At 40.5% G+C, this 12,653-nt stretch overlaps 2 protein-coding genes across 2 annotated transcripts; both read right to left on the bottom strand.

Moving 5' to 3' along the window:
* Window positions 1-7,931: 7,931 nt before the first annotated feature.
* On the bottom strand, window positions 7,932-10,121 carry LOC149166360 (uncharacterized). The gene has a single exon (XM_089430139.1). It carries the CDS (start codon window positions 10,119-10,121, stop codon window positions 7,932-7,934), a length of 2,190 nt encoding a protein of 729 aa, XP_089286265.1.
* Window positions 10,122-10,357: 236 nt separating this feature from the next.
* On the bottom strand, window positions 10,358-12,044 carry LOC149166361 (uncharacterized). The gene is made up of 2 exons (XM_089430141.1): window positions 10,738-12,044; window positions 10,358-10,646 (listed from the first exon to the last, which is right to left on the bottom strand). Exons 1-2 carry the CDS (start codon window positions 12,042-12,044, stop codon window positions 10,358-10,360), a joined length of 1,596 nt encoding a protein of 531 aa, XP_089286267.1.
* Between the last annotated feature and the right edge of the window lie 609 nt (window positions 12,045-12,653).

Below are 12,653 nucleotides of genomic sequence, written 5' to 3' on the forward strand. Positions count from 1 at the left end.
CATACTATAAGAATGTTCGTATTGATAACAACGCACTGGCATCCTTATAACTAGCAATCCCACCGATGTCTCCTCCTCCCTTCACCATTCCAATACTACAGAAACCACTGTCCACCTTTCACTTGAACCACCACATGAGCTCACCAAAGATTCCACAGACCCATCCGTAAACCAAACATCATCATTCGTACCCATCATACCTAATACAAATACAGAAATCCAAGAAATCCGCCATTATTTAAATGATTACAACCACCAATCTGATGCAACAATTGAGTGGCACAATTGGTTTATCACCAATCAATGAATACAACACAGAAGGTCTACTCTCTATGGCTTTCCCCACCCTTTTTCTGACAGGAGCTGCAATGCCAAATCAGCCAAGAATGAAAGCAGTGCAGTTACATGAATATGCACTTCATCTCATACGTTACTACGATAACAGATTTGGAAAGCACCCACACTTTTTTTATTACATATATAATCTCATGACGCGACATCACAGGCAAGCAACAACATCGATTTTTGTGAAAAAGAACATCACAGATAACTTCCCAATATCTATTCAAGATCTGAACATCCGATTAGAACAATTTCCAGATGAGCAATTGGCAGAGCAAGTCATGCGATTCGGTATCTCTTTACGTGGAACAAGATCATTTTGGCACAAAGCTAAAAATGAACTAACGGACATGATATCTCAACTCGATTGCCCGACGTTCTTCTTCACATTAAGTGCAGCTGATACAAAATGGCCTGATCTTCATGCAATCATGCCTGGATGTCTACCTTCTGATATTGCAAAACAACAAAAGTGGAGAAATGATAACATTATCTCTAACCCACATTTAACATCACTATATATGAACCATAGATTCACAACATTTCGCGAGATTATCTTAGAGAAACACTTCAAGACAAAAGAATACTGGTACAGGTACGCATTCTACCGCATTTTTTCCAAAAACTCGAAACAACATTCCTCAGCTATTACAAAATTATCTTACAAAAACGCATACTTGACAGGTATGAATGGCAACATAGGGGATCTGTGCACATTCATGGTTTCCTTTGGATAGAAAATCCACCTGATATGGAAAACCTCAACTGGGAAGACACAGAAGCAGTTGATATTACAAGGCAATTCTTCAGCGAATATATTTCCCCTTGGAACCCTCGTACTCCTTCAAACCAACCAATTGCTTGGACAAATCCCGAAGACCCTTGTCTATTGTCCACACCGCAAATCTTCAGAACCAATCCTTTCAATGACTATGAACAACTCATCAATTGTGTTGAATGTCACACAAAATGCTCAGAAAGCACATGCCTAAGAAAAAATGGATCCTCATTCCAATGTCGTTATAAAGCACCATGGTAATTACATCCAAAATCGGCCTTATTCATTGATTCCAATGGCCAAAAAACATACACCCCTGCTCGCAACGACGATCGACTCAATAGCCATAACCCTACCATCCTATCTATTTGGCGTGCAAATGTTGACTGCCAACCAGTACTCTCAATACACGCTGTACAAAAATATGTCACCAAATATGCATCCAAAGCAGAAAAAAAATCTGAAAGCTTCCACCACATGCTACATAGAATTGTCCTGGCTTCACCCATTGCTGACCCAGCAACATCCTCATTTCGAAAATTTCTTGCAGAAACCCTTGTTGATCGTGACATTGGAGCACAAGAAACTTGCCATATGCTGCAAAAATTTCCATTAACATTATGTAGTCAACCATTCATTTCTTTAAATGTAAACCAAAAAATTCTTATGCGCCTTCCACAAATGAACACCACCTCCCCTACATCCCCACACATCATAAGTACATATATCCAATGCCCTTCTACCCTAGAATCCACATCAATAATAGAATTAGCAAGATGTTGGTCATATGATCCTTGTCGCAAAACAAACAAATGGAAACAAAGACCTACAAAAGCAATTGTTCGGGTCATACCACGTTACTCCTCCATACCATCCACAACTGAACCTTGCTACACTGACTTTTGCAGAGTTGAACTTATGCTATACAAACCTTTTCGCCATATCGTAGAAGATATAGGAGCTTCTGCTGCAGAATTCATCACAAATTGGCAAACATTTCGTCCATTCTACAAACCTTGGCGTCAACACTGCACACTATCTGATATTGAATCTGTCGCAAATGATACCTCAACTATTGATGAAACCAATCCTCCAGACACCATGGAAATAAATGAATGGGAATTACTTTCCCAATTACACCCTACAAATGAGCTTCTCATAAAAGACCTTGACATGCTTGGTCTTCATGGCTTTGATGACACCCATAATTGGAATCATACCACTATCCCATTAGATCTACAAAATAATGCCATACAAGTCATTGAGAATAGCTGCTCCATCCACCGCATTCTTCAAACACATCAACATATCTTGGCGACCCTTACTACATTATCTCCAATGCAAAGAAAAGCTCTAAATATTATTTCTAATCATTTTGCTAAGAAGGATTATTTACCCGCTCTCAGAATGATAATACAAGGCACTACTGGTACAGGAAAATCCCTCCTTATCAATTGCATCAAAGATATGCTCATAAGCCTTGCAAGCCCAGAACCTTCACCGATCATGCTCCTCGCCCTTATAGGGGTTGCTGCCTTCAATATACAAGCATCGACAATCCATTCTGCTTTGCACCTTCCTATAAAGGATCTTATGCCCTTAGAAGGTAATGCTCTTGCAAAATTCCAAGAAGAACTCAGGCATATAAGATACATACTAATCGATGAAATGAGCTTCATTGGGCCAAAGCTTCTCAGCCATATTGATGAACGTCTTCGAGAGGCATTTCCACAGCAAAGAAACACTCCTTTTGGTGGCTATTCCATTATATTGGTTGGTGATCTCGGTCAGCTACCACCCATCAAAGACATACCTCTATATGCAGGGACGAGCCACAGAAGCGCATTATGGAACACCTTCAACACAGTCATCACATTAGACACAATATTTCGTCAACAAGGCGACAACATCGCACATGTTAATTTTAGGAACATTCTCCAGAACATTAGAGATGCAAATCCAACAATTGACGACTACAACGTATTCATGTCGCACACAGATTCATTTTTATCAAAAGAAGAAATATGTTCATTCCATGATTCCATGCATCTATTTACAACAAATTCTCAAAAAATGGTCCATAATAAGCAAATGATGAAATCTCTAAACACTCCAATCGCAAGATCCATTTCTGAAGATGGCAACACATATTCCAACATTTCCTCAGAAGAAGAGCAACTTGAGCGAATTGTATTACTATGAAATGGCGAAAAAGTTATGTTGACTTCCAACCTTTGGGTTTTAGCCGGACTTGTTAATGGTTCCCTCGGAGAAATTGTAACCATCTTTTACAAAGAATCAACTGCACCACCACAAATTCCAACATTTGTTGTCGTATATTTTACCAAATACATCGAGCCTCCTTGGGATGAAAGAAACCCCACTCACTTGCCTATTCCAGCAGTAAAAAGAAATGGACGTGCACAAATTCCACTGAAGATGGCTTGGGATTTAACCATACATAAATATCAAGGTATGACACTTCCAAAAGCAACAATTGACATTGGAAAAACAGAACGTCAAGGTCTCACATTCACAGCAATTTCAAGAGTACATTCTCTACAAGATCTCTGGATTAGCGCTGCATTCAGTTTTGATCGTTACAGTAAAATGAAGGACAACAAAAACATTGCTCGCAGAAAACACGCAGAAGAAATTCTCCGTTCAATGCTGCCTCCAGATAATTTGCTTCAACCCATACTTTAACATCACCAAAAGGTTTCCTCCATTTGTTTACCTCATTCTATTTCATAACATACTTTTCATATCTTTCAACAACAACCAACTTTAATCAATATTAATAACTAAGCAAATATTAGAATGTCTTTATATTATCTATACATCTCATTCTAACATTTTCTTTCTTTTGCAACAGGACACATGGACTCAAAAATAGCAGACCTAAGCAAATACAAGTAGAATGGCAATAAAAAAATATGCATCTCCAACTACGCATAAACCTCCAATGGTGTTCAATATGCCATTATTCACCATGCATCTTCCACTAACAATATATAAATCCCCATGGCAAAGGTAACTTCATTTCCATTCATTCCAAATTCATTTTAACACAACTCACCTACAAAGTATTACTAATAAATTTCCACAACTGATTTACATATTACTAATTCTAACCAAATATACATTTTGCAGGTCCATTGCTGCTTCTTCAGGTCTTCGATGCCTCCAACGTGTTTTGATGCAACTTCAAATATGGAATGACAAGGACAATGTTCTTTTGAATATTATATTCCTTCTCGAACCTCTTCTGTTACAATTCACTATTTGTATTTTCCATTTCAAACTTAAAAAAGGATGTTTCAAGATCAAATACCATTTTGATGGTTTATGTCCTCATAACTATTTGTATTTTCCTTTTCAAACTTAAAAAAGGATGTTACAATTCACTATTTGTATTTTCCATTTCAAACTTAAAAAAAGATGTTTCAAGATCAAATACCATTTTAATCGTTTATGTCCTCACAATTATTTGTATTTTCCATTTCAAACTTAAAAAAGTATGTTTCAAGATCAAATACCATTTTGATAGTTTATGTCCTCACAACCAATTCATTGTCAATGGGTTTTAACATATTTTGTTAACAAAATCAATTGATTTTAATGGATATAATACATGTTTTCAATATATCTTCATATTAATTTAATTTCCTGTTTGAATAATGATTTCTTAAATAACCCTATCCAAATCAATATGGATACCCGGTTGTTGTTCGCGTGGATTCATTCGTTTACCTTCACCTTTAACTACACAATTTTTACCAACTGCAAACAAAGGTCTCTAAACAAGTTCAATGGCTATTTATGGCTACTTGCATTCCATTTCAACGGTTTTCGGCATGGCTTCCTCAAATTAAAACTCGGAATCATCGACCCTTCCTTTCAAAAAAGCCCACAAAAGCCCATTCACATTTCAATATTCTTCCACACACTATGCCTTACGGTGTTTCCTTTGCAACATTAGGTGCAAATGCTAGTTTATTTGCTACAATTTATAAAAATATGAAATTGGTCATTTTGTTAGTAGAACCAATCTTTTGCCACAACTTTCAGAATAATTTTAAAAAAGAGAATCATAATTTGACATGCATTCTTAAATGTAGTTATTTGGTTAGATATAATAGTATTTTCTTTGAAAATCTAGGTGCAAGCAAAGTGCATGTCACAAGAGCATAAAATTTTATCAACTTCACACATTAAAATGGATTAGAGTAATTTTCTTGTCATACATAAGTACCTAGTGTCATCTATGAATGGTATTTTAACTTACGAGGTTTATTTAATCTTATTAAAGTGAATTTTTAACAATATAGTTAGATCATTTTTATGATTATGGGTGTTTTCTGCTATGAAAAATTAGAGCTCAAAACTTCTTTAAGTTATTTTAAAAGTGATCTTCCATTTGGAGATTTAAGGTCTTTGGAGATTGAAGGTCTTGAAACTTCTAAAGCTTGTTTCAAGGATTGACATATCTTTTATATGGAATACAATTTTTCATGTGTACCTCCCAACAATTTAGTGTTGTTATTCTCAATGACATCTTTCCATTGGTGTAAATAACTCCTCAATCTAATTTCACATGAAGGATTTATGCCTCTAGCAATTTGGTCTATTATTTTTCACCAACATAGTGAGTAGTGGATGGCATGTTAGCTCCTATTACTGAGTTGAGATAGCCAAGTGTGAACTTTCAAGAAGATTCTAGAAGGTCCAAAAACTATAACTACTGAAAGTTGTGAAAGAAAAAAAAATAAACCTAACCCTAACAACTATGAAGATGTGTTAAACACTAAATTGTGAGAGAATAAAGGGCTTTGATTCCTATCAATAGATTCATAGCTAAAGAAAGAAAAATTTATAGATATGAGAGAAGAGTGTAGAAAGGAGGCAATAATGTAGCATCAAATTTTGGTTATAGTGTGCACGAACTCTCTAGTGATTCATTATCTTTGTTTATGTTGAAATTTGGGTAGCTTGGAAGGTATTTCCAAGTGGAGAAAACCCACAAAAAGAGAACTTGTGGGCAAAGTACCCAAAGTTTTGGGTTTCGACCCAAAGGAGTGGGCTTGGAACTCAAGGATATGGATTTAATATTCTAATTTAATGTTAAGAGGTTGAGTAGGAAACACCTTAAAGGACCAAGGGTTTTCCTTATGGGAAACTATAAATATAAACCAATGGAGAGGCTTAGTGTCACATAAGTGAGAAGGACTTCGATTGTGAGAGAGGAGGCCTAGAGGAGCCATAGAAGAGGATGAGGGATAATCTCAAGATTGGTAAGAGAGGTTGTAGCAAAGGAAAACTAGTGGCCAGGTTTTGTGACTGGTTAGGACCTGGTTTGAAGGTTGGTTTGAGGTGAAAAGATGCCAAGTAAGGGTTTGTGGAAGTCCAAGAATCTTGGATGAAGTGGGAGTAGAATAGTTCCAAGCCTGGTTAGGTTTGGCCGAGGCCTAATTCAAAGTTTTAGGTGGCCACAGATGCACCTAGGAGGAGGGCACAACCTGGAAACAATACCATAGGTTGAAGGTATCAACCAAGAGAATGAGTTAAGCCCTAGCAGAGGGTTGGTTAGCTGTTTTAAGTCATCCGCAACCCTGGTTAGGGCTAGTTGTAGGATTGGGAGGCCTGGTCAAGCTCTAGAACAACTGAACATAAGTCTAAAGAGGTAGGCCATTGTGCATAAGGAGTTGGCTATAGGTTTAGGGTTGTTGAAGCAACACACAAGGAAACAAGATCATCCATTGGTGAGATCAAGGAGGCTAAGCCCTACACAAAAAAATGGTTGAGGTTGGTAGAGTAGGCTACAGATATATCTGAGGTGGCGGAAGCTACAATAGTTGGTTGAGGTCCAAAGAGAAGGCTAAGCGGGCTAAAGGATCAATTTGCTAGTTAAAACAAGGGAGACTGAAGTGTTGTTGTGGTATTGGGAGCCTGACAAAGCTACAACAGGATTGTGGGCTAAAGGAGTATGCCTAGGTATGTATTTTGTTGATTGATTGAGGACAGTTTGAAGAGACTAAAAAACTGTAAGTATTTTGTATTTTTTGGGAAATCAATGCCTAAAGGAATTAGCCTCAACCTACCCGACTTGTATTGGTCAAAGGATTGACTTTGTATTGGGGTTTGTAAAGGGCCATGATTCCTAGTTAGGGAGCCCTATGATTTTCTTATTGATGGACTAATAAGAAACATGTTTGCTACTATATTCCATTATTGATTTGTTTGCTACTATATTCCATTGTCCAAAGTTGTTTAAAGTTGGGCATTTGTAATGTGTTTATGTTACTTAGCTAAGGCATAGACCAAACTTAGGGTGCATGGAAATTTCAACAATTTTTAATATGCATTGTCGATATAAGAATAAGAAGCAAGTGATAGTATTTATTCTTGTCTAGAGTTTTCAAGTGAGAAAACAAAATTTGATAACACTTTTTAATGAGAGGTTATTTATGGTTGCTAAATGCTAGAGGGAATGCCTCCTACACAAAAATTTAGGAGATATATGGTAAAATCTACGTAGAATAGGTTGTTAAAGTTTTTTTTTCCACTGGAAAAATCAGTAACTTTCATTAATGTTTGAAAATTACATAAAGCAGATGCCTAGGCATTGCTGGATTGTTCATACAAAATTCACCTCATCAAGGTGTTGTTCTGTAGGTATAAGCAAAACTGTTCTGTGTACATTCATCTGACTGTGCATTCTATCCGCTGTCCGAAAGAGGACTCTGTTTATAAGCATAATATCCATGTTCTATATATTTCTATTAACAAAAAACAAAAGCGCCATTGACTATCAGCTGTTGGGACTGTTGTCCCTTTGTTCTCTTTGATCTATGAATGGCCTGTGGTAAAATTGATACTCCTCTGCTCCATTCTGCTCCACTATTATCCCCTCGCCTCGGGGAAGTAACGAGGCCTCTTTGGATAATTTGTCAGCCTCGCTGTTATGCTCTCTGTAAATATGTAAACATGTGCAATGGTTAAATGCTGCTTTGAGTATGAGTGCATCATGTAATAAATTGCTGAGAGTGTGTGTATGACAAGTAGTGATATTGTTAATCCAGTTAACAACCACCAATGAGTCCCCAAATATATTGATTCTTGTATGATGATGCGATAATGCAAAATGTAGAAGATTGTGGACAGCAGAGAGCTCAGCGAAATTATTAGATCCATTGCCAAAGCCCATTTTTGCAAGGTATCGATGGTGTTCATTTATGTGCAGTACAAAACCCCCGCCACATCCACCCTGATTTGCTGCTCCGTCGAAAAATGCCCACGGGATGGATCTATCAAAGTTGGGCATGGGCTGTATGGATCTCGGTCTCGGGGGTGGAGGGTCTGGTAACTCATGATATGCTGCAATGATGGTGGCCTCTACCCGATTCCATGATATCAATCGGTCTTCAAATATAGCCCGATTTCGAGCAAGCCATATATGCCAAGTAGCCACAGGTGGAAGGTTTTGTAATTTAGTGCCCGGATGACAGTGAGACCAAGTATCCCAAGCACTCCTAATATCGATCCCTTTCCAATTGACAGCGATACCCAACAGATTACATATGTTGTTCCATAGGTTGAGGATGACAGGGCAGAGGAGGAATATATGATCCTGAGTCTCTGATGCATTTTTACAGAAGATACACCATGATGGGCCAAAAATGGCTCTGCGGGTGAGATGTTCCCCTGTGGGTACATTGCCGTTGAGTGCACACCAAAAGAAAAGTTTGGACCGGGGAGGAGCCTTGAGCTTCCAAATGGATTGCCACCATGACTGTAACGATTCAGGCATTCTGTGAGAAATGAGAGCAGTGTATCCAAATTTTGGAGCATATATACCATGATCAGCAATGCACCAAATAAGTTCATCCGGTCCTTGTTTTATACGGATGTGAGATTCAGATAATGCCTCAGTATAGCGATCCCATTCCTGATGCCATTGTAAAGGGAGATCCAATTGCTGTGCGGATTTCCAAGCCTGGGAGAATATATCAGTGCGCTGTTGGTCTGCGATCTGTGCAAAATGTCGGATATCCCGGGCCTGTAGGTGCATTATAAGATCTGGATTAAGGATATGTCTACCCCCACAGTTAATCCAAGGATCCAAACCAATTCTGCCTGTCAATCCATCATTAATGCGCCAAGCAAGATTGTTCCGAATGAGAGGAAGGGATTGAATCAAGGCCTTCCAAACCGATGAGCATCCCATTGTTGACCAAGTAGGGAAACGGGCCCAATCCAAAATATTATGAGGCCAAATGTATTTATAATAGACTACCTGTGTCCAGAGATTTTGACAAGTAAGCAGAGTCCACCCCATCTTGGCGGCCAGTGCTTTTGCAAATTCAGGTAGTTCCTTTAGTCCCCATCCACCCCACTTTTTGGGCAATGAGATTTTCTTCCATCCGATCCATGCAAATACTCTTTTATCCTGACTCCCATTCCAGAGGTATCGGTTGCATAACTGCTGTATCCGCCCCAGGATGTTTCTAGGAATCCAGGCTAGGGCCATCCAGAACACCGGGGTGGCTTCTAATACAGACTTTATGAGCACCAGTCTACCAGCCCTGGAGAGATATCTGAAGCTCCATCCTGTGAGTCTTTTTTCCAATTTGGCAACCAACCAGACCCAGTCAGCAATCCTTTGGCAAGTAGGTTTCAGATTGAACCCCAAATATTTGAGACCTCTATCCAGGGGGTGGACCGAGTAAGGGAATGCTTGTAAGCCAGTCTGGGTCTCCTGTACAGATGTGCGTGCACAGGTAATGGTTGATTTCATCTGGTTTGGCATCATACCCGTGGCAGAGGAAAAAAGTTGTAGGATCTTTGAGAAAGTTCGAGTGTCACGAACACTGCCATTGAGAAGTATAAGAACATCATCCACAAAGAGTAGATGAGTGAGATAGCAAAGGTCAGTTATGCGAAGGCCCCCAATGTCTCCAGATCGCTTGGCCGCTTCCATGAGGCGGCTGAGACCTTCCATGACCAACAGGAAGAGGAGGGGCGATAGCGGACACCCCTGCCTCAGACCCCTCTCCGAATGAAAAAAATTTGTAGCCGAACCATTGATAAGAATACTGAAAGATGGTGTGGTAATGCAGGCCATGATCCAAGAAATGTATGCATGAGGGAAACCCAGATGAATGAGGATCATTTTGAGATAGAGCCAGCTGACACGGTCAAAAGCTTTAGACAGATCGATTTTGAGGAGGATGGCTTTTAAGTTCTTCGACCAGATGGAATGGAGGGCTTCTTGAGCGAGTCCAATGGCCTCATGGATCTGTCTAGATTCGAGAAAAGCAAATTGCTGCGGGGCAATGGAACGGGAGAGGATAGGTCTAAGACGATTTGCAATGGTCTTCGAGATGATTTTATAGATGCAGTTACACAAAGAGATGGGTCTGTAGTCATCAAAGGATGCTGGGGAGTCAGATTTGGGGATGAGAGCGATGAATGTAGAGTTGATGGCATGATATAATGATCCAGAAGTCCGGCTTTCTTCAACCACCTGTAGTAAGTCCTGACCCAAAACATCGAAGAAAGCTGTGTAGAATTCAATGGTCCATCCGTCCGGCCCTGGGCTTTTGTCTTTTTTGAACCATTTCAGAACTCCTTCCAGTTCCTCAGCAGTGACCGGGTCAGTTAAGGTCTCCACATCTTCTTCCTCCACAAATCTCGGGAAGTGGTTAGCCACATTAATAATATCAAGTAAGTTTTCTTCTCGTGGACTCTTGTAGAGGTTCCTGAAATGAGAGATGCCCAGGTGAGCGAGCTTATTGAAATTGTCCGCGATTTCTCCATCCGGGGTAGGGAGCTTCCAGATAGTATTAGATACCTTCCTGCACTTTGCAAAATTGTGGAAAAACTTTGTGTTGTCATCCCCAGCTTGAATCCATAAAGCTCGGCTCCTTAATCTAATGGATTCCTCTCTCTCTTTGAGAATCTTGGCTTTTTGATTCTCAAGGTCAATAAGCCTACATTTGTCCGCAGCTGTCATGAAGCCCTGTCCTCTGTCATCGGTGAGTGAACATAAGTCCGCTTCAATATGGGAGAGCTGTGCTGTTTCACGTTCCAATTTCTCCCTTGCCCACTTAATAGTAATATGTTTGATTTCTGAAAGGTTCCTGCAGAAACCTTTGGCAAGAGGAACAGAGTCATTGATGGGATGAGAGGCCCAGTAATCCTTTATCAGCTGGATATAGTCCGGATCCTTCAGCCAAGAGGGATTGAATTTGAAGGGTGCCTTGGGTTTCTTGGAAGGACCCTGAATCTCCAGGTATATAGGATTGTGGTCCGATAACCCCCCCGAGCCAACCCATTGTCTGAAGAGATGCAGGCGCTGAAGAAGAGGGCCCTTTAACAGAAATCTGTCAAGTCTGCGGGCAAGTGCAGCATCCCCAACCCGTCGGTTCCGCCAAGTAGGAAGGAGACGCTGCAATGGAATATCCGAGAAATCTGATTGATCCAGTAGATTAGTCATATAATCAGTGATAGGGTCAATTTGAGCCTCAGTGCCCCATGACTCCCTGAAACCCAGAGAGAAATTGAGATCTCCTCCTATAATAACATGGTCTTCATTCAGCAGGGGTAGCTGAAGAGTATTCCGCCAGAATGATTCTCTCTGGGAGCATGGAGCATATATATTGACAATTCTGAGATCCATGCCAAGGTCAGCGGAGAAGAAATCCAATCCAATGAACCCTGCACCTCCCCAGGTTGAGATAGGATTAATGGAACGAGGGTTTAATCCAATGGCTAGACCTCCAGATCGTCCCACAGCATCATTTGCAAAAAAACTCCATCCTGGGACCATGGCTTGCATGACACGAATAATTTGATCTGCAGAGCAGAGGGTTTCTTGTAGCATGATAATGTCGATAGGCTCAGTATCAATGAGCCGCTTCATGGCTAGTTTTTTGGAGGAACTAGCCAGTCCTCTGCAATTAAAAGAAAGACACTTCATGGGGGAACACCTCTCGGGGTGTGTCCTGCTCTAAGAACCCCGTCAATGGTCGCTTGCCGGCCAGAGACCACTTCTGCCCCAGCTTGTTTGATGGCTTTAGAAAGGTGAGATTTTCTCCCTCTGGTATGCAATGATGCCCCCTCAGGTATGACAATGCCCAGACCCGAGTGACCGACAGCCTGCTCTTTTGATGGATTCCGAGACCGAAGGAAATAAGGGTGAGGAGGGGAGGATGGGCACGGGGAGGAGAAAGACTCGGGAGATGTAGTAGAGATAATAGGGTCAGTGCACGCAAGTGGAGATGATAGTGTGCAGGGAATCATGGAGATATGTGCAGATGGACCAGATGCATGATAATCATCAATAGACGAATGCAAAGTTGGGATAAAAGAAACAGAGATCATACCCGCTTCTGCCGCCGAACGAGCCCTAGTTTTTGGAGGCGAGGATCTCCGGAGCCCAGCATCGTCCGCGGGAGGAGAAGCCGAAGGGGCCGGTCCAGCAGAAGGAGGGCGAGATATGATGGGGGAAGCCGTCCTGGTAGTCGCCGGG

Source organism: Pinus tabuliformis, chromosome 5_1, assembly GCF_031772625.1.
Source record: "Pinus tabuliformis cultivar Carrire ecotype Pingquan chromosome 5_1, CPIR1, whole genome shotgun sequence".
NCBI lineage: Eukaryota > Viridiplantae > Streptophyta > Pinopsida > Pinales > Pinaceae > Pinus > Pinus tabuliformis.